The sequence below is a fragment of the Electrona antarctica genome (assembly GCF_951216825.1).
Source record: "Electrona antarctica genome assembly, chromosome: 4".
In the NCBI taxonomy this organism is placed as follows: domain Eukaryota; kingdom Metazoa; phylum Chordata; class Actinopteri; order Myctophiformes; family Myctophidae; genus Electrona; species Electrona antarctica.
In genome coordinates, this window is record NC_136809.1 from 43,582,813 (window position 1) to 43,605,114 (window position 22,302).

Here is a 22,302-nt window from a genome sequence, read left to right on the forward strand (position 1 = left end):
TTATTAAATGTATTTACATACAGACATTGCATAACCAATTAGCAACCAATTGGTTACTTAGGTGTTAGGATGCTCTCCCAACTCCCAAGTAGTGTACAACAGTATGCCATGTACATTGTACACTACCGGTATTAACTATATCATGAACAACAGTACATAACATAATATACATATTTATTGCTGGGTGTAAAGAGGAGTGGCAATTGTGGCATGGCACGTGTGTGTGTGTCTGTGTCGCATGCGTGCGCACTGAGCCTGTGTGTGTGCAGTGGCACTCGATCGGTAATCTGGGAGGGTCGCTCTTGACTTTCTCTAAACATGGCTGCCCAGGATGAACTCAGTAAGTTTGTCTGCTCTATCATTGATCTGTAACAGACGTCATGGGTGTTGGTGTCTGTTAAATGTACATCTGCTGTGTCGGTTTGCCTCTTTTTGGACAGTAGAAACTCAAAACGTGTACATGCAAAAGGTTAGCGCAGCAGGAGTGGCACCACAGTTAGCTAACCGGGGCTATTGCTGCTATAGCTAGCATGCTAACGTCATTTGCCCAGTCATGGTCAAAATTAATGTATCACAGTTAAATATATTGACACATGTCTATGCTAAACCTTAGTGGTGGATCTTTGCAGTGTTCGGCTCAAGTATTCGTTTTGCAGACTGTCAGAGGCCATTTAAAAGCTTATGTCCTGTGGCAAAGAAGCGAGAATATGCGTGGGGGATAGTCTGTGAGTGAGTTAGCCTGCTGCTGGTGAGCCCTGCCAACAATGAAAGAAGGGCTGGGTGGGTGATGATGGATACAGCCAGGCACCAGGATATCTTGAGACGGCCAGATACTCAAGAATGGTTGATATTTTCCATATACATTGCATCATGCAATGCACACAGGTGGAGCCTTCGCCATATGGGTGCAGTTGTCCCACTTTGGACAGAAAACAAGATATGTCTCTCACTATTAATAATAATGAATAGTACTCTACTACCCACTACGAATGAGAGAGTTACACTGTTGGAAAGGCCTAAATAAAATAAAAATAAAAAAACAATTTCTTTGTGTTTCACAGATCAGTTGGAACGTGTGTTCCTTCGCTTGGGCCATGCAGAGACAGATGATCAACTGCAAGACATAATATCCAAGTTCCTACCCCCTGTTCTCCTCAAACTCTCCAGTGTACAAGAAGGAGTGCGGAAAAAAGTAAGGAAGAGTCACCAGAATTCAGTGTAGCTGATTTTAAATCAGCCATAGAGGCGGCAGTGGCTCAGGAAGCATAGCCACCGTTTGGGAACCAGAAGGTTCCATCCCCTGCTCCTCCTCCAGACAAAAAGTGTGTCCTAGTGCAAGGCACTGAGCCCTCAAACTGCTCTGAATGAGCAGGTTGGTGCCTTGCTTGCATATGGTTGCTTCTGTGTGTGAATGGGTGAATGTAACACACGTTGTAAAGCGCTTTGCATAAAGTCACTACGGTATTGGCCTGGGCAGCATTCCTTTTCAGGTTTATGATCCGGTCGGGAGCGGATTATATCGTTGTAGTCATTGTTTTGTAGTCATCAGGCCGGAACCCTCAAACTGGAACTTCCTTTCCCTCAAACCGGAAGAATAATACCTTCCCAATAAAAGCTCAGGCTAAAGGTCATTACACACTGGCGAATTAGCGACGCGAATTATTCGTGCGAATAATTCGCCTTTTTTTAAAACCAATTGAAGTCAATGCAAGCTTCCACATCAGTGGCGAATGTGCGAATGTGCGAAAATGCGACCGTTTTTCGCTCTTTATTTGTTCGCTCCGGTGTTCGCTCCGGTGTCGAATTTTTAATTCGCGTCGCTAATTCGCCAGTGTGTAATGACCTTAAGAGTCACGCTTTCGGTGATGACTACAACATGACGTAACGATATCATCCGCTCTCGACCGGATCACACAGCAATTTAGTAACAGACCAGGCTTTCCTCCGAGGTGGAAAGCCTGGTGACGCGAGGTTACTACGAACTACGGTATTACTGCTGCACGATGAATCGAAAAAAGATCGAGATCTAGATTCAGGCACCTATGCGATCTAAATTCATTTCCAAATTTGAACAAACATCGTGCAGCACTAGTAGGCTGTCCAATTCATTTTACTTACAGTTACTCTTATGTTTTTGCTACAAGAGAGAGACTTTAAGAGAGTTTTAAGTCTAGCTTTTTTTTAAAACCAATTGAAGTCAATGCAAGCTTCCACATCAGTGGCGAATGTGCGAATGTGCGAAAATGCGACCGTTTTTCGCTCTTTATTTGTTCGCTCCGGTGTTCGCTCCGGTGTCGAATTTTTAATTCGCGTCGCTAATTCGCCAGTGTGTAATGACCTTAAGAGTCACGCTTTCGGTGATGACTACAACATGACGTAACGATATCATCCGCTCTCGACCGGATCACACAGCAATTTAGTAACAGACCAGGCTTTCCTCCGAGGTGGAAAGCCTGGTGACGCGAGGTTACTACGAACTACGGTATTACTGCTGCACGATGAATCGAAAAAAGATCGAGATCTAGATTCAGGCACCTATGCGATCTAAATTCATTTCCAAATTTGAACAAACATCGTGCAGCACTAGTAGGCTGTCCAATTCATTTTACTTACAGTTACTCTTATGTTTTTGCTACAAGAGAGAGACTTTAAGAGAGTTTTAAGTCTAGCTTTGATGTTGTCTGTTTAAAGCCACAGTAGTTGGCTCCAGGTGCCACATTTTTAATGTAGTAATGATCAGCATCGAGATTCACATTTGAGCAAGAATCGTGCAGCACTAGGCACTATGGAAAAGCAGACCTATTACCTTTCATCCCAAGTTCAAAGCTGGAACCTATTTCTGCTGAAGTATTGGAGATGGTTAAAGTCAGTGAGTGCTTGTCGAGTTTCTCTTAGCGAGGCCGATGCCTGTTGTGAACGCATGCCGCTTCGGCTTGGATGCTTGGCACTACCCATTTTCAATAATACATGGAGGAGGCCAGTCTATATTGTCACTTGCACTATGAGGATCTTTCTAGTTGTTTTTGTTTACAAAACATATTACACCCACCTTGTATTTATGCCAGTGCATAAATAGTGTGCCATGTCCTCTCTGCTAGGTAATGGAGTTGTTGGTCCACTTGAACAAGAGGATAAAGAGCCGACCCAAGATTCAACTTCCAGTAGAAACTCTGCTAGTGCAGTACCAAGATCCTGCAGCTGCATCCTTTGTTACCGTAAGAACGTGTTTTCATACTGTACTGTAGCTCAATTAAATCCCGATGTTTTGCACTAGATTACAATAATCATGTTTTTGAGGGGCTCCAACATCTGGCTTTTAAAATGACGTCATGTGGTAGCCAAGTCTATGGACCTTTTTAAGGCCTATTCATAGTCCAGTTTTCGGTGAACATGACGCGTCACGCCGCGGTGGTCACCGCTCACACAACACCGCTCTCTGGCCCTTATTTATCAACGCGGTGGGTGTACACCGGATTTTGGGTGTACACCGCGTTGATAAATAAGGGCCTCTGTTTTTACTAACCACTGTTTCGGTGGTCACCACCTCTTCACCGAAAACTTGACTATGAATAAGCCTTTTAATTTGTTTTAAGTTTGTTTAGAGCACTTTTAACAAACATAGAGTGGCAGCCAAGTCTATGGGCTTTTAATGTTTGTTTACAGCAGTAAATATCATGTGGTAGTAGTGGTACTGTACATTATAAATGCCAAAGGGGTGAGGCAACCCTCACTTCATACGGGTGTGATTTTTACTTTTGTAATAGCAGAATTAGACATTCATATTAACGTCATAATGAGCTTGCTTGCTAACCGGTCAGCTCAGTATGTCCCGCCACTCTAGACTGAATGTCTCTTTCTTTTTTTCCAGAATTTCACCATCATCTATATCAAGATAGGTTACCCTCGTCTGGAGGTTGGCAAACAGTGTGAACTTGCCCCCACCCTGCTCACTGCCATGGAGGGCAAGCCTCAGCCACAGCAGGACAGGTGAGGACATGTGCACTACACACAGACACAACATGTGAGAGACATCTTTTACATTATAAATGAGTATTTCCAAGATATGTTCCATAGACATATTTTGTGGTGTGGCTGTAGGCCAAGCTGCCTTGAACAGAGTTTGTCTGAATATACGGTACATTATTATATATATATATATATATATATATACACACACACACACACACACACACTGTAGATATGTCCCCTCAAAAGTAGACCAATCATGGCTCTTGGTGCTTGATGTCATAAAACAGGAGCACACCTGGCCATGAAAGCCTGTAATGCAATAGCAATCTTTTAAAAACAAAGTTAGTTATTTCCATTTGGCCAAATAAGACCAAAATCACATACCATAGCTTACCAAGATTGAGACAGGAAGGCCATGTCTTTTTTTTGAGTGGTGTAAACCACTCCTACAACTGGTTTTGTTAGTGCGCAAAAAATGAGCATGGTTGCTACGGTCACCCAGTTCACCCGGGTGTGATTTCATTACGTCAGAGCTGATTTCATTACGTCAGAGCTGATCAGGCTATATAATACCTTACACCACTCAGTTCACACGGGTGTGATTTTTTATTTTTTTAGATTTTGTCTCGTTTTATAATAATAATGTTATTGTCTTGTTTTGATTTGTTTGGGTTCATACTCAATTCAATAAATCCCAGTAATCACTTAATTTCCCTCTGAATTGCTGAATTGCTGTTTTCTAACGTTATCCCTTTCCAAACTATTTATTTCCTTACTGTAGTTTGATGCACCTGCTGATTCCCACACTCTACCATATGAAGTACCCCGCGGACCGCTCCAAGAATGCCTCGCCCTTCATCCTGGTAGAGAGACCAAAGACAGTGCAACTACTGCTTGAGTTCATGCTCGACGTTCTACTGATGCCCTATGGGTATGCGCTGGATTTACGCATTGATTTTCCTAGACAAAGAGCGGGCTTGTGTATGAAATGCCCGAAAGCACAATAGGGAAAGCTACTCAAGCTGTTTGTCACTTTCATCCAGGTCAGTGAGGTTGTATAAAGGAGGAGGAGACCAGTGGAGCATGGCATGTTTATCAAGATGCATCCAGCAATGTTGTTAGAGTTGCAGTCTGTAGGTTTTGGTAATGGTGGGAGCTCTTAAAGTGTGTGTGTGTGTGTGTGTGTGTGTGTGTGTGTGTGTGTGTGTGTGTGTGTGTGTGTGTGTGTGTGTGTGTGTGTGTGTGTGTGTGTGTGTGTGTGTGTGTGTGTGTGTGTGTGTGTGTGTGTGTGTGTGTGTGTGTGTGTGTGTGTGTGTGTGTGTGTGCGTGTGCGTGCGTGCGCGCGCGTGCGTGCGTGCGTGCGCGCGCGCGACACCTTCTCCTTTCACCGTATTGGTTTTATTTTTATTATTAAATAAATAGTAGCAATAGCCAGCTAGGTTTTATGAGAAGTAGGAAAAAGAGAGAAATAGACAGTATTGCTGTTTATTTTGGAAGTAGATAGGAATAAAGTAGGAGATGAAAGGGTTAGGAGGGGAATGAGGTTGGTGTGCAGAGTAGGAGAGGAACACTATGGTTCATAACAAATGGCCTATGGGGTGTTCGGAAGACTTGGCAGATTCTCGAGATCTTATTGTCAGACCCCAGGAGGAGGCGAATCCTCCTGGAGAGCAACGTAGATCGTATTTAATTTTCTCGAGATTCAGGAATAACATGGCATCTTTCAGCCAATGGTCTGATTTAGGGGGGAGTGAAGATTTCCAGTCTAGGAGGATTCTCCTTCGAGCGAGTAATGATAGGAAGGCTATACAGTTATGAACCTTTTTGTTACACTTAATATTGTTAGGGAGTACACCAAAGATTGCCACTTCAGGACAGGGAAGTAAGGGTATACTAAACATTTCTGCTAAGGATCGAAATATGGCAGTCCAGTATTGTATTAATTGAGGGCATGACCAGAACATGTGTGTTAAGTTAGCTGGGGATAAGTGGCATCTATCACACTTGTCGTCAACACTGGTATACATTCTAGCTAGTTTAGCTTTGCAGTAATGAGAGCGGTGCAGAACTTTAAGTTGGATTAAATTTAGCCTAGCACATGAGGTACTACTATTTACCTGAGTGAGGGCGTTACTCCATGTCTCATCCGTTATGATTTCACCCAGTTCCCCTTCCCAGCCTGATTTGGTTCTATTGAGAGAGGTGGTCCTTAAATTAGAAATAATGTTATAGATATAAGACAATAGGCCTTTTACTTGCAACGGGGCATCTAAGATGGATTCAGTTCCAGATTTGGAGGAGATGTTAGGAAAAGAAGGATTGTGTGACTGGGCGAAGTGAAGGATCTGGAAGTATCTAAACAAATGAGAGTTAGGTAGATTGAATTTGGATGCCAGTTCCCTGAAGTTAGCAAAAATACCGTTGACATAAAGATCCTCCAGTCTAACGAGTCCTGATCTAGACCATAGAGAGTAAATTGGGTCTGACATTGCAGGGGTGAACAGGTGGTTATTACGTATCGGGCTGTAGGGAGAAAGTTCTCTTGAGGTTGAATGAGGATCGGAATTGGGACCATACTTTCAAGGTGTTCCTAACAATAGGGTTGGAGGTATAGCGGTTCTGGGAAATGGGTAGATTGGATGTAGTAAGAGCCAATAGAGATGTGCCCAAGCAAGAACTGGCACCAGTCCAAATCAGGATTGTGAATCCAACTGACCAACTTAGATATATTAGCAGCCCAGTAATAGTACTTAAAGTTGGGGAGGGCAAGTCCCCCATCAGGTCTGGTTCTTTGTAGGTGTTCTTTCTTAATTCTCTGAGATTTACCTCCCCATATAAATGATAACATGAGTTTGTCCAGGTTACGGAAAAAATACACGGGTATAAATACCTGTGTATTTACCTGTGACTGACCTCTTTAAATGTGAATCCCTCAGGTTTGTGCTGAATGAATCCCCTACCCGCCCTGCTCCCTCCTCCCCCCAGGGAGGAGCCGGTGCAGTGGTGACCGCGGGCCAAGGTCTCCCCCAGCCACCCCCAGGGATGAGTGTCTACGCTGCCAAACGGGTGATTGGAGAAGCCCAGTGGAGTGCCGAGCAGCTGGAACAGGTAGCCTAGCCTTACCGTGCACGAGTCAGGAAAATGAGCAGCTGGAACAGGTAGCCTAGCCTTACCGTACACGAGTCAGGAAAATGAGCTGCTGGAACAGGTAGCCTAGCCTTACCGTGCACGAGTCAGGAAAATGAGTAGGCGACGTGGAACGGGAAAATGTTTAGCCAAGGTGGTGGTCTTTGATGTGATGTAGGCTTATAGACGAATCTGCCGAGTGGCAATCATAACTGCGGTGTCAAGCGGCGTCGTTTGGAAAACCGCGACACCGTAATTTATTGTGTTGATTTAGTTTTATTCAGTTAATCTATGCTTAATTTAGACCATAAAATTATGGTGAAATTACAAATGTATTGTGTGCTAAATGTAAACAATTGGACGCCGTATTTTTATTTATTTATGTATTTATTTTATTGTATTTGTTCACTCTTACTGTGTGTGTGTGTTTGTGTGTGTCAGTGTAAGTTAGGCATTGTGAAGTTCATTGAGGCAGAGCAGGTTCCAGAGGTGGAGACCGTGGTGCATTTAGTGGTTGCCTCCAGTGACACTCGACACGCCGTGGCCACTGCTGCGGATCTGGAGCTGAAGAGCAAACAGAGGTACAGTAGGAGGAAGAATCAACTCATCTTTCAGGCCTCTCGTTGACACATACAGTTACAGTATGGCAGTATATCAATGAACAAATAGATGGGTATGATGGGTGAGACAATGATGACACTGAACCAAATTCAATAGAGGGTATGTGCAAATTGTGCATGCATAAAGTGAGTTTAATGCTATCAAATATGACCTTTCTGTTTGGATGTAAGTAAGTGTTGTCAAGGCCAAAAAGTTGTTTTTGCCACTCAGTAGGCATTCCCGCATAACGTCCGGGTATAATGAAGTCACGTGCATTCCCTCTATAAGTATCCTAAAATACATTTGCTTATGTAAGTTTTGTCATAACGTCATGGGATCTGAGATCCTGGTTCAGTATCATTTTTAGTCTGATGAGCTTTTCTTTCCCCCCAAGAGATGTTTGTATCACAGTGGTTAAGGGATGATGTCAAATGAGACTCCTATGAAAGCAGTCAGATGTGTATTAGAATATGGTGGCTGTCAAAAATTCTCAAGATGAGAATGATTCTGGGTTTGCTACGGTCAGGTGCACAATTAGTGAGACATTTTGGTGTTTGTGTAGCCCTCAGAAAAATTACGTCATAGTGTAAATGGATAAATAAAAGTTACTGTATGTTGAAATCATGGCCATTGTACTTTTTATTTTCTAGTCTGGTTGATTGGAACAATCCTGCAATCATCAACAAGATGTACAAGGTCTACCTGGGAGATATTCCTCTCAAAACTAAGGTTTGTAACTCTTCTCATTGTTCTCAACTCGTTCAAAGGTAATATAACTTTCATATCGTTTGAATATAGTTTTTTATAGAATGCACTAATCTATGTACGGTATGTATGTGTGGATGTTCCAGGGTGCCACTGTGAAGCAAGAGCTGAAACACGAGCCAGTGAGCACCAGAGTCAAACTCAAGATCCTGCCACATCTTCTACGGTCACGTCTAGCAGCAGAATGCTTCCCTGCCAATATACAGGTTGTTTGTGTGTGTGTGTGTGTGTGTGTGTGTGCGTGCGTGCATGCATGTACGTACAGGGGCATATTTGTGCAAACGCAGACACAATTGCATAGACAAACGTCTAGTAATGTGTGAGATCAAATCTTTTTCTTCCCCGGAAATGTCTCTGAATGCTTCTATTGTTGTTTTGTGTGCATTTATTTTGTCTGCCTTATTACCTTTCTGCCACGTAAATTATAACCACTGTCCTTGGGTCCCTCTCAGGTTGTGTATGATGGTCTGTTTGGAGCCAACACCAACAACAAACTGTTGTCTCTCACTCTGCAATTTGTGCATCACATCTGCAGTGTGTAAGAAAACGTTGCCCTTTTCCGTTTTCTGTAAATATCCTGGGGAATCATTCTCCACAATGTTTCATTACATGTAGTTATTTCATTCTGAAGGGTTAACATTTGGCTGTTCCCTCTCTGTTTCAGCTGTCCTGACACCAACAAGCCTTTAGGCTTGATGCTGCTCAATGGTCTTACCAAGCTCATTAACGAATACAAGGAGGTAAAAGCTGTCTGCCTGTTCCACAATACACAATAACAAATTATATCTTTTCATAGAGTATAACAGATGATGATGATGTTGTTGTTAACTGTTGAAATAAATAAATAAACGCAATGTTGCAGGATCCCAAGTTGCTGTGTGTCGCATACTCTGCTGTTGGGAAGCTATCAAGGTATCAGTGAAATACCAATGTTATTGTTCTTGAAATGGGTCTGTCTGCCTGGTGGGATGATGAGACTTGATGATTTGTGCCAATTCTTCTGCTCCCTCTCACGTAGCCGCATGCCCCAGCTCTTCACAAAGGATATAGCATTAGTCCAGCAATTCTTTGAGTCCATGTGCAAGGTGGGTTAAAGATGCTTGTCTTGAGAATCAGGCTTTCATCTTGGAACTGCAACACAATATAATCGGCACACATCTTAATCTCGGTACAATCACAATCATTGAACACCCTCTTGTTATGATGTGATCCTTTTTGTGTTGGGATATGTGTTGAGTAAGGTCAAAGGTCAAGTGGGTGTCTGACATTGGTGTTTCCTAATGAACGTCTGCAGGAGGAGTCGGATGTTCGTCTGGCCATCCAGGAAGCTCTGTCTATGATGGTAGGAGCATATGCCAACCTCCAGGGGGCACTGCTCACTCTGATGGAGGCCCTGGTGGCTGCATACATAGGGAAGGTAGGTAAACCTCACTGATGGAGGCCCAGCGGTTAAAAAAAAAAAAAAAAACGTGATTGAAAAAACATGCCCCCTCACGTATTAGGATGATATTTATTTATTTTATTTATTTATTTGACAGGGACAATGCTCATTAATCAACATATTCTGTCTATGTATTGTGTGGTGATAATGTGTCATGTCTATGTCAGCCCGAAGTGCAGGTCCGTCAGGTGGCGATGAAGTTTGCCAGCACAGTGTTTGCACCTGATCATGTGTCCTCTAGATACCTGCTGCTATTGGCTGCCGGAGACCCGTAAGTACCAAGCGTATTCTTATACTAATACCCGTAATATTGTATAAAAATTATGCCCGATGAAGACCTAGTAGGTCGAAACGTTGCAATTTGTTGCCTCTAAATAAAGTAAGTCTCATGGGGCTCTAGAACTAGTGTGTGGATGTTCTTTCTCTTCCTTGTTATCTAACCTAGGGCATCACCATGAATGCCTGCTGGTTCTCCCCGTGCCTCCCATATTATTTGGTCAAATTGGTAAAAACTATGCAGCAACCGTGGTTGACCTTGTTTGACATGCTTGTTGGCACCTTTGCTTAATGCTCGCGCTCATTGGTCAGCAACAGTATTAATTAATTGCATTTTTATAGCGCTTTTCCAAGTGCTCAAATCGCTATACAATGGTTCATTCATTCATACTTTGGGAGGTGAAGCGGCGAACAGGCGACGCCAGCGTCCTCACTTCCCACATTCACACACCAATGGTGGCAAGCTCACACCTCGGACATGTGGACATGTCTTTGGGTCCTTTTTAATTATATAAAACGCAATAGAAATTTTTTGCTAAATGGCACTGTGTTTTTAACTCAAATCATTGCTTCTGGGGTGTCCCTGGAAGAAAATATTTTGAGATGGGGGTTTCTGTGGCCAAATTCATAGTTTGAGGTTCTCAAACTATGAATTTGGCCACAGAAACCCCCGGCATGATTCAGAAAACTGTCATGATTTAGAAGACATTTTGTAGAATCTGGTCGCAGGGCTCAATGGAGATGAGCAGTACTTGTGCTCTGCCTTCCAGGAAAGAGGAGGTGTCTGCGGAGGCCCAAAAGGTACTTAGGGCTGTCCACAAGAAGAGCACGGAGAAGGAGGGTTCCAGACCAATGCCTTCCTTCACTGAGATGGTGGCCTACATCCAGGAGAAGGTCAGGAACTTAAGCCTAATTTATACTTAGTTATGCATGGGTGACACGCACAGAAAATATCCCATCTACAAGCTCGCACCGCGCTGCAACACTTTGTGAGTTTGTAGATCTGCCAGTTTCAGTGCTGCGCAACCAAGTATAAATCGGGCATCAGCCTTATTCCTAAGACACTGTCTTTTGTCATACAGTATGTTCATCTATATTTCACCCCTGGTTAAGAGTTGTCTCCACTATTTCTTCAAAGATATTCCCATATCATCTCTCTCGTTTGATCTTCTCATTATCAGGCAGTTCAGAGGATGAAAACGCCAGCCAAGTACATTGTTGGAACCTCCACTCTTCCCTTCAACCCATCTGCATTTGGAGAGGTAAGGAACATACATTGATCTATTACTGTACTTGCTTACTTACTAAGTTGCTTAGTTAAACTCTCAATATATTCTCTTCAGAGACCCTCTCGCCCCTATAGCACTGATCCGATCTCTCACATTGTAAGATGCTCTGTGTAAGAGTATCTGCAAAATGCATACGTTGATATGCTGTCATCTTCCCCTTACTCCACCTCTTCTCCTCTGGCCGTTCCACAGATCATGCTCTACCTGAGGATGTGTCTGGCCTACAGTGCCGGTGCCACACCCATGTCCAAAAACCTGGTGGACATGCAGGACGACGCGCCCGCCATCGGCCGCTACGTCCACACACTGCTGACCTCCGAAACCCAGATGACCCTCGGGTCAAAGGGCGGCGAGGCCAACCCTGTGCACGTCTACATTGACCTGCTGCAGCAGCTACTGTCTGCCATAGGAGGTAAAAGGAAATCCATCTTTTATTCCGTTTATTGTCTCCACCAGGCCGACGGCATGGGGAGAGAGTATGTTTTGCACTCCGTCTGTGTGTGTGTGTGTGTGTGTGTGTGTGTGTGTGTGTGTGTGTGTGTGTGTGTGTGTGTGTGTGTGTGTGTGTGTGTGTGTGTGTGTGTGTGTGTGTGTGTGTGTGTGTGTGTGTGTGTGTGTGTGTGTGTGTGTGTGTGTGTGTGTGTGTGTGTGTGTGTGTGTGTGTGTGTGTGTGTGTGTGTGTGTGTGGTGCAGTACTAAGTTACGACACGTGTTTTTGTCCGACGGTCATTAGACCGACAACCTATCTCTATCCCTAACCTAACCATAACCGCAAGCACGGGAGCAGCGCATGTTTGAGCGGTAGTCCGACCGTTGTTTCTGCATATCAGACTAATGCTCTTGTCGGAATTGCGTCCGTGTGTGTGTGTCCGTCCGTCTGTCCGAACCTCTGCCCAAAATTTTCCCAAAACACATTTCTTACTCTTATACATTTTATCCATACATCATGCAATTCGGTATACACTATCTCCATAGTCATGTGATCAACACTGATCTGTCCCCTTCCCCATATTCCATCTCGATTGGCTAAGATTGCCTTACAAAGTTTACAGGATTGGTCCGTTTTGAACAAATTGCCTCGAATCATAATACAGCATGCGATTTCCGTGCAATTATGCACACACATTCCCATTAGGCAATGACACATTTTCAAATCAGCCTCATGGTGGTGCTATAACAGGCCAATTCCTGTTTTTACCTATTCAGTATTTTAGCTGTGACGATCAGCTCCGCCTCCTGAGATACTTCCGGGTCCTACTTTTGTGTCGCTTTTGTGTCCCCATAGAGTTATACTGTGACACTCCGTCGGACTAAATCTGAGACGAAAACAACCACGAAAGTCTCATTTTACCGCTTTCCTCGCAACAACAAAGCAGCGCTGCTCTCCCAAATCTGGCTGACAGGCTTTCTGCCCCACACGGAATACTATCGCCATTTTATTCCATTGTGTCAACTAAATCCTCATTAATGCAAACTAGATTCAACATACTCAAGCCTGCAAACATTCTAAATATGCCCCCGAAATATTTTACTGAGCAAATGGACTGTTACCACCTTCAATAATAATGATAATAATAGTCTTTATTGTCTCCATATCTTATATTTTTTTTGTCATGGACAAATTGTACAAAACATTAATAATTCTACTCGAGTTGGAAGCATTAAGACCCATTTTAACCCTCAATGGCTTCCTTTCTGAAAAATAACGTCATTGTAAAAAGATTCACGCGTTTAGATATTCTATTTACAATGAGATGCGGACGGGAGCTGGTGCCACTTGGACCCGGACGTAACGTAGCACTACAAAATGACGTCTGACTTAAATACTGAATAACTGCCCGATCTGTGTACAACTTTGTATGTGCACTCCCTAGAGGCTAAGAGGCCATGGAAAAACCTTTGCCCTGCATTTTTCGCATCTGCCTGTTATAGCGCCACCATGAGGCCGTATACACTATAGTCATGTGTTCAACACAGGTCTGTAAGATTTTTCATATCCGACACATTTTGTCCAAACATCACAAATGCTATTATCCTGGTGGAGACCTGTGCCCCAAGGGGCACTTTTTCTAGTTTTTTATATATTATTTTAGGAGACGTAGCAGCTGTTAGTTATTCTATCCATACAAGATGAATACAGTGGGCAGTGGCTTACAATGTTGGTCTGAAATGCAGCTGGCATTAGTCGGTACATTCATATGTAACATGTTACAAGTATGTTTACTGAAAAGAGAGTTTTATTCTGTGAACTTTGCTTATGATCTTTCAACAGGAGTCCCAGTTATGTACTGTCTTCTAGAGGTGGTGTCTGGCTGCCCGGAGAAGCTGGCTCCAAGATTTGTTGAGAAAATTGACTGGATTAAAGTGAGTATTTGTTGCTCACTGTATCTCACTTAAGCTCAGTTCAGGTTTCTTTGAAAAACATGCATTTTCCACCTCAAAGTGGTATTTATTGGAGAACCCTGGAACACTTCTGTGACTGCAGTCTGCTACTGTATGTTGTCCGTCCATTTTGTGAAATAAATTTGAGGCTACAACTTAGTGTAAATGTATAAAATGTGTGAGAGAGCTAGAGAAACAGACCGAAAGAGAGCAAGATATATTAAGAGATTGAATAAGACAGACAGAGAGGGAGGAGGATAGTAAGAGAGTGAACGGAAGGGAGAGTGCCATTACAAGTAATTCAACAGTGCTCTTTTTTTACAAGTGAAACCTTGCAGCCCTGATGAAACCTTGTCCATATTTCGAGTCATGTCATAAACTGACATCATAGATCACAGTTTATCATCTGAAGTTTCACATGCTTTATATTTTCTGAAATATTTAACCTTCATTTCTTTATTTTTATATGAAGAAGCCGACACAGATGATTCACTCCCTTTAACAAGAATATAGAGCTAGAAGTCATTGGCGTTCGGAGCTAGTGCTTCTCAAAGGCCTGCTTTACACTGGCAGCCAAATCTAGCCTGAATCAGATCTATGTCACTTCAAGATAGACATCCGATTTGCTTAAATAAGTCTAAATGCAGACGGGTCACATGGAATCCGATTTTTTTTCAAATATGACTTGAGTCACATCCAGAGGTGGTTTCAAATCCGATTTAAATCCGATCTGAGGAGATCTGTCTCAGTCTGAATGCAACGACCACATGTAGTGACCTGAGTCACATATCAAGCTGTCCAAACGTTACCCGCAGCGCGACCCGAGCGCTACTAACATGACGTCATTACAGAGCGCGAGTATTCTTATTTAAGTAAACAAACAAGAGAGAGAGAAAAACAACCAAACGAGAGCAAAAGAAAACATGCGAGAGGACAGAAAAGAGAGGAAAACAATATTGAAACACACGTTTGTTTTATAGGAATAATGTCACTTCATTATGTAAGCACTACAGCGGAGCGGACAGACGTGGAAATCTGTACCAAAGTCCTGACGTCACTCGCTCATCCCTTGGTCCAGGGTCGAAAAAGTTACATTTTAAATCGTCTCATATAAGCATTGTGGTCCAAAAATAAATAAACTGTCAAAACTATATGTTGGGGAGGTGTCTCTGTATCGTTACAACAGTCAGTCACTCATATTTGATACAGTCTCTTTCTAGCGAAAATGTTAATAATTCGGCGGCAGTAACATTAGAGTTTTCAGTTGATTCTTTATATCCATTTGAGTCAAACCGCTGTGATCATTTGTTTATTTTTGGAACACAGTTCTTATTTGACGCGATATGAAGAAGTTTTTGGAATTCCGAAGGGGGGGTGCGGTTAAATGCAAACCGGGTAGGATGTGAAATGACAATGCACTCCTCGATCCTGGCTGTCATGTCACTACTGGAGGATGCCTCCGTTATTCCGTACAATATTCTAAACTTCTCTAAATGTACAGAAACAAGGCCGTTTATGAGGATATATGAGGAGAACGGCTACACGCGGTCCTATCTGCAATGTCAGATAGTTGTTGGTTAAAATAGAAAGGTGAGCTCGTAGTCCCGATGCCAAAAATAATTTTTAATGTATTGTATAATGACTCTCGTCAGAGGTAAATAAAATCATGCAAAGGACATACAATGAGTGCTGGCATTTTCTTCACCTCAACTTATATCTCGAGCCTTGAACCTAGAAGGATTTTGTTTTAACCTGGAGTGCTGCGTGTTGTCTGCTACGGCAGTTATACTTGTTTCTCAATGTAGCCTATTGTATAATAAAAAAAAAAATTGGCATCGGGACTACGAGCTGTGCGACCTCTCCTTTCTATTTTAAAGTTTGTCTCCCGTGGTCAGCACCTCCCTACTGTGTGCTCCTAACTTTTTTGTTAGATTGTTGTTGGTAACCAAAGCAGATATGTCGATGCAGGGCGGCTTTGCGTTGAGTTGTTAAAATCAGTCTGAATGCACAGATCGGATCTGGTCACTTGCAAACGGTAGTGTGAATGACCGGGCCAAAAGATCGGATTTGAGAAAAAATCGGATTTGAATCGGATTTGACTTTATGTGACTGCAGTCTAAAGCCGGCCAAAGTGGGTTACGGTTAATGCTGAATGTTGCTTACCTTTACAGAGTCTGATGAACACAAACAAGGAGGACTTGAGGGAGTTGGCGGCCCAACTGTATGCTGTGGTCGTTTCCACCATGTCTGGGAATGAACTGCAGACGGCCGTGCACAACCTGGTCAAGATCACTAAAGACAACCATGTATGTTGTAACGCATGCAAAGCCCTCTTGTACAGATCTCTTCACAAACAGAAATGGTGTTAGGGAAGCATGTATGGTAAAAAAAATATTCATCTTTTGTGTGTTTCATTGAACCTTTTAGAGCCCTGAGACTCAGCATGGGTCCATCATGGCGCTGGGCTACATGGTGGGCAGGTACATGAGTAAGAAGAAAGCTGCAGATCAAGAGATGAATACCCCACCCCAGGAGGACGACGAGCTTGTCGCCATGGCCACCAAGACGATCGGTAATAACTAGGGTTGTCCCGATCCGTTTTCAAATGATGGGAAACAGATCGGGAGCAACAAAAGAAAACGTGATCGGGACATCCCTAGTATCCATATTATATCCATATCATGATATTAGACTGGTTAGTGTCTATGATTTTGGATATTGTACTATTGTGATATGGCATAAGTGTTCTATAAAAATATAAATATCTGATCGGGAAAAATCGATATTGGCAGATACTCAAAATCAAAAGATCGGAATCTGATCAGGAGCCAAAAAACATGATTGGGACATCCTTAGGAATGGTGATTTTGTCATGAATGAGGCAGTTGTGTTAGTGTGTTTGCTACTTCAAATTTCCATGATTTCAAATAGAATTTAGCTGATTTTAAATAAAACAATCACACTCGTGTGACAGTAGGGGCACTCTTGATTCATCATACATCACATTCGGCGCTCAACCAAACAAATCATCACATTCCCTGGAGGGTTTTTAGGCTTTCTCCTTCACATGTTTTTATTGACTTATGTAACATTTTTAAATATCTTGTAAGTGAAAATAAACAAACAAACACGGCTCATACACACACACACACCAACACACAAAGCTGTGCATTGGAATGGCCAGCGCCCCTCAATAAACTAGATAAATTGTAATTGACTAATTGTCTTTGTTTCAAGTCATAAAGGCGTGTGTCTGTCTCCAGGTTCCTTTCTGGATAGCAGTAGTGCGTTACTGGCCGTAGCAGCGTGCACAGCGCTGGGGGAAATCGGACGCAACGGGCCCCTGTTGGTCCCCTCAGAGGGGGAGGGCTTCACCAAGCTGGCCGTGGTGGACAACCTCCTGGCTCGCATCCCCTCTGGAAAGGAGAGCACCAAGGTAACCGCCCGGGGACACGCAGAGAACCATGCAGGAAATGTCTACTTTGATTCTATACACCGTAAATACAGTATATTACATGTATTTTGGAAGTATAATATCAAAACACGGGGAAAGTCATTGTCATTTCGTTTTCGCTCAATACAAAAAAATTAAGTCAGTCACCATCACTGTACCATTTGTCCCTATTTGAACTAGTGTTGATTTTTAGTCATAGTCTTTTAAATAGACAGTCTTTTAAATAGACTGATGATTTTAGACTTGGTTGCATGCTGAAAATCACCGATCTACAAGCTCACAATGCAATCGGCAATTTTCAGCATGTAATCAATGAAGCATAAAATGACTTGTCTTTTGGTTCTGTCTTCATTAGTCACTCCTTAACATTTTAGTCTAATTTTTATTTGTAGATTGTTCTTATTTAGTTTTTATTCAGTTTTCCTCAGTGAAAAAGGTAGTCGACGAACATTTTTCGTCATAGTTTAAGTCGACAAAATCAACACTAATTCAAACGTACTGTTTGTGTCTGTCTGTCTGTGTGTGTGTGCAGATGAAAGAGCGATCCATCCAGACCTTAGGATACCTCCCGGTGGGAGATGTGGACTTTCCCCATCAAAAGAAGCTACTGCAGGGACTCATGGACTCTGTGGAGGTACAGGACAGTATTCAACTCATTGACTGACTGGACAACGGCATGCTACAAGTAACAATCCTGCTAAGTGTTGCTGCGTGGAGAGCTGGGCCAACAGTACTGCTGGAGTTTGAAAAAAAACAAACGGACATGCAGTCCGTGTACAGCAGCATAATTTGATGTCAGCGGGTGCCCCCCAAATGCCTCTGGGCCCCAACGTAATTCTGTAATTGTCGCACGCAATAGTCAACAAACTACAGCTGGGCTGGGTGAGTGTGCAAGCAGTTTGCGCGTGAGCTTATATAAAAATCAGCGACGTGCGAGTGCGCTGCAAAACAATGTATTCACGTCGCTCTCACCCGCTCCAAGCAGCTCTAACTGCATTAACCCATTCTGGGCGGGAACCCCTTTTGGTGTTTTAACTAAGCATTATGTTATACTTTAGCTATTGAAAAATAGCAGATCTACAACTTGTAGGTCTGCTATTTTTGAAAAATCGTGAAAATGCTGCACAAATCTTTGAATATATATTCTTTCAGAGCGAACATTTTTCAGGCCTAAATTCCTAAGGCCTAAGTTCTATCTATTTGTCTATTTGAGGCGGGTGGGCACGAGGGAGCACAGCATGAGCTATTTTAATAACTATATTTACTTTGTTTGATCGAGGTAAATGCGTGAGTCTCCTTCGCTGCTCAACGTGCGTTGAAATGAGCAGATCCAAGAGCTCACAACGCATCACCTCTGCGGCGCGTTGTGAGCTTGTGGATCTGCTCATTTCAACGTGAGCAGATTGGGAGGTTTAAGATTGCATCCTAGAATCTCTCACACTACAGGATCATTTGGGAAGATAATCGGCTTATGGCTGTGGCATTATCTCAAAGGAAGTGATCTTGTTTTTGTTTACACCCATATTACACTTGTCCGGGCCAAGTCTTCATAGACTTGGCCTCAATATAACCTTCGCTAAGTTAAGTTAGTTAATTTATAGACAAACACATTTTCTGGTGTGTGGAACTTGGAAGTTACTGACTGTCTCCATAATGCATACACCTGCTATCAGCCTAAGCATTAAACAATCGCTTTTGGGTTGGGGTTTAGCGAAGGGTCCATTCTTTATTGTGTGCCTTCTAGACAGGGACTAGCTTGTGTTTATTACAGCCAGACATTGTTCTTACACACACACACACACACACACACAGACACACACACACACACACACACACACACACACACCCCTCAGAAGAAGGTTACAATTCAGATACAACTACTGCATATGCTTAACACATAGAGGAAAAAAGATAGATCATTGATGACATACTACTTGATACTACAGCCAGTTTGCCACTAACAAACAGCCAGTTTGCCACTAACAAACATTCACATTTCACAACTCCCATCTCTACTTCTTGTTGTCCTCTCTCTCTCTCTCTCTCTCTCTCTCTCTCTCTCTCTCTCTCTCAGGCCAAGCAGGTAGAGCTGCAGTTCACAGTAGGAGAGGCCATCACCAGTGGTGCCATAGGAAGCCGCTCTGGAGCCGCCAGGGATCCGTGGACCTGCACTGAGGAGCAGTACAGCCCACCACAAAGTAACCACTGTCTTACACAAGCATTTAGAATATTGGCCATAGGCCTGGGCCGGCTTAGCGGTCCAGGCACCTTGGCTAGTAATCCAGCATGGGTTCAAATCCCGATCCAGACGAACTTTGCCTTGTGTCTTTCCCCCATCTATCTCCCCGTTTCCTGTCTACCTACTGTGATCTATCAATAAATGCAAAAAAAGCCCAAAAATATCTTAGAAAAAGAATATTGTCCATTTGTCTTACAGCCACACACTTTAGAAACATACATTCAGGTGGCCAATGTAAGCCTTTGTCTTTTGGCCACTTGAACCCTAGCGTCTCTGTTCTGCATGTCATAATGGGCAAAATATTCTGTGAAAATAGCTCATCTAAAAAGCTCACGATAATAATTCATCTGCAGCATCGCATTGTGAGCTTGTAGACTATTTTCACCTAAGAGATTTGGCGTAGAGGGGGAGTGGAAGGAAGGGACCATAGATCCCTGGGGGGATTGATCGATTTTTGGTCTGCAATACCAGCCCTGATGAAAAAGGATAGTAACTTTGTCTTTTAAAACAAAACGCCAGACGCCTTTGGCAGCGGAACAGTGTTTGTTGTTTCAGGAATGCTCTTTCTCTTGTCTGCAGTGTTGGATGTGAACAACAACGACGTGATACCGTGGGTCCTCGGCTCCATTCTGTCCAAGTACATCCCCAGTCAGAACCCACACGTCCGACAGGCAGCCTGCATCTGGCTGCTCTCTCTGGTCAAGAAGCTCAGCCATCACAAGCAGATCAAGGTACCCAGCTGGAGGGCAGGGGCTCAGAAGAACCCATTTAAGACCTGAGGCCGATTCTACAATTGCCTTCTAAATCAGTAGTTCTCACACTTAACAAGATTTTTCAATCGCCAATAAATTGCTGCTGTGATTTTAATAGTGGGTGGAAGTGTACTCTCTTTTAGAGGTAGAGGTTGGGGCTTATTTGGTTTTTCATCATGCTTTTATTCACTCTTTCCTCTTTTCCAGTCCAGCCTAAAGGACATTCAGACAGCGTTCATCTCCAATCTCTCGGACCCCGATGGTGAGATGACGATCCAATCTGAAATCGACTACATTCCTGCCATTATTTGCATCCATGAAATGTGTAGAAACGAACTTTAAACCACCTTCTTTCTGGCCCTCCTCTGGTTCAGAATTGAGTCAGGATGTGGCGTCTAAAGGCCTGGGTCTGGTCTATGAGATGGGAGGAGAAGGGGACCAGCAGGAACTGGTGTCCACCCTGGTGGAAACACTCATGACTGGCAAGAGGTGATGGAGGGGACAGAGGATTGTGGCTGTTTGTTGTAGACACTCTAATGCAGTGGTTCTCAAACTGTTTCATGTCAAGGACCCCCAAATTGATGTGCATTTGGCCGTGGACCCCCATCTGAAAATGTTAGGGAACCCCAGAAGATTTGTGCTAGTTAATATAATATTTTAAGTTTTTAACCTGACTCCGCCAGATGGTGCAGCATTGAGTTCACGGGTTCCTCAACAGGGCGAGGGAACAGGGAACCTGTGTACTCTCTACTGTCACCATCTGGCGGAGTAGGGTTAATAATATTTAGCATCACAAAAATGGCAGATCTACCGTATACGCACATCAACTGTGGGTGCTGGGCTTAAAAGGAGTCACCTTAAAGAGGTAGAAAGACTTCTTTATTGGTACTAAGTTGACAAGGTTTCGATCCGCTGTGGATCGTCTTCATGTCAAATATCGGTCGAAACATCAGTAGTCGGTGGTCTACGACTTTTCAAATTCGGGATCAGCATCCAACCCAAAATTGTGTCATTGGTATGGCTCTGATTTGTAGTAGCAACTCTATAAACGGGTGAGGAATGATGTGAAGTCAAATGTTGGTTTGTTTCCAAACAGAGTGAAGCATGGTGTGTCAGGCGACACCGAGGTGTTCCAAGGGGAAGCTTTGGGGAAAGCACCAGACGGGTCAGTCATTTCCCACCAGTCATCTTCCCATTCCAGATAATGTGCATAGCACATTTATTTACACCAAGGGAGTTTTTAAGAACCCACGCATTAATTGACCATATTCATCTCGTGTCATACACAAATGTGCGATTTAATTGTGTTTTTGGCATTGAACATTGGATTTGGAACACATGTGAATAAGGAATACATTTATGTTTTCCTGATCAACAAATGATACATATACAAAGAAATTACTGACTTATTCATTATGTTTATACTAAAAAAAGGTAAAATAATAGCGGAAATAGCTGATCTACAAGCTTACAAAGTGTTCATAACTCGTAACCGTGTAGGTCTGCTATTTAAGTTTTTTTTCAACGTGGAAACGATTATGACAATCATTTGTGATTATCTCAAATAATTCTGATTAGACGATTATGTAATAATTGTTACAGGCCTACATACTTGCATTAGTAACGTTAGAGCAAAATGGATGCCGGGTCAATATGTTCATTGGGAGATTGGCTTTTGTTATAATACTGTAAGTACATCTCATGATTGTTGATCGTCTTTGTATATTTTTTGTCTCTCATGGTTCATGGCAGGCAAGGCTTGTCCACATACAAGGAGCTTTGCTCATTGGCCAGCGACCTCAACCAACCAGATCTGGTCTACAAGTTCATGAACTTGGCCAATCACCATGCCATGTGGAACTCCCGCAAGGTACCATTAACGGTTTAACCTATTCATCACGTGAATATCAGTATGATGTACTCCATCACTATTGCGTGTATCAATCTAAACGTCAACGAAGCAAGGAATGGTAGTGCTTTTAACACTCATGACCCGAACGAAACATGGA

At 43.0% G+C, this 22,302-nt stretch overlaps 1 protein-coding gene across 3 annotated transcripts in view; it reads left to right on the forward strand.

The window, feature by feature from the left end:
• Window positions 1–200: 200 nt before the first annotated feature.
• ecpas (Ecm29 proteasome adaptor and scaffold) overlaps window positions 201–22,302 on the forward strand; it is a 37,759-nt gene continuing 15,657 nt past the window's right edge. For 2 of the 3 annotated variants that reach the window (XR_013789913.1, XM_079499916.1), the window contains exons 1-29: window positions 201–340; window positions 1,062–1,192; window positions 3,099–3,215; window positions 3,869–3,987; window positions 4,751–4,900; window positions 6,906–7,077; window positions 7,537–7,676; window positions 8,346–8,424; window positions 8,547–8,666; window positions 8,913–8,998; window positions 9,125–9,200; window positions 9,323–9,372; window positions 9,479–9,545; window positions 9,755–9,877; window positions 10,069–10,172; window positions 10,948–11,071; window positions 11,359–11,439; window positions 11,659–11,878; window positions 13,739–13,830; window positions 16,020–16,154; window positions 16,276–16,420; window positions 17,112–17,284; window positions 17,835–17,936; window positions 19,377–19,500; window positions 20,121–20,272; window positions 20,501–20,555; window positions 20,668–20,782; window positions 21,390–21,458; window positions 22,046–22,163. Coding sequence is in view for 2 of the 3 variants with exons in the window: in XM_079499916.1 (XP_079356042.1) it covers window positions 319–340; window positions 1,062–1,192; window positions 3,099–3,215; window positions 3,869–3,987; window positions 4,751–4,900; window positions 6,906–7,077; window positions 7,537–7,676; window positions 8,346–8,424; window positions 8,547–8,666; window positions 8,913–8,998; window positions 9,125–9,200; window positions 9,323–9,372; window positions 9,479–9,545; window positions 9,755–9,877; window positions 10,069–10,172; window positions 10,948–11,071; window positions 11,359–11,439; window positions 11,659–11,878; window positions 13,739–13,830; window positions 16,020–16,154; window positions 16,276–16,420; window positions 17,112–17,284; window positions 17,835–17,936; window positions 19,377–19,500; window positions 20,121–20,272; window positions 20,501–20,555; window positions 20,668–20,782; window positions 21,390–21,458; window positions 22,046–22,163 (3,261 nt within the window). In the remaining variant the exon portion in view is untranslated. Of the gene's footprint in view, window positions 341–367; window positions 470–1,061; window positions 1,193–3,098; window positions 3,216–3,868; window positions 3,988–4,750; window positions 4,901–6,905; window positions 7,078–7,536; window positions 7,677–8,345; window positions 8,425–8,546; window positions 8,667–8,912; window positions 8,999–9,124; window positions 9,201–9,322; window positions 9,373–9,478; window positions 9,546–9,754; window positions 9,878–10,068; window positions 10,173–10,947; window positions 11,072–11,358; window positions 11,440–11,658; window positions 11,879–13,738; window positions 13,831–16,019; window positions 16,155–16,275; window positions 16,421–17,111; window positions 17,285–17,834; window positions 17,937–19,376; window positions 19,501–20,120; window positions 20,273–20,500; window positions 20,556–20,667; window positions 20,783–21,389; window positions 21,459–22,045; window positions 22,164–22,302 lie in introns of those variants that run through there. The other variant, XM_079499917.1, reaches the window with a different exon arrangement.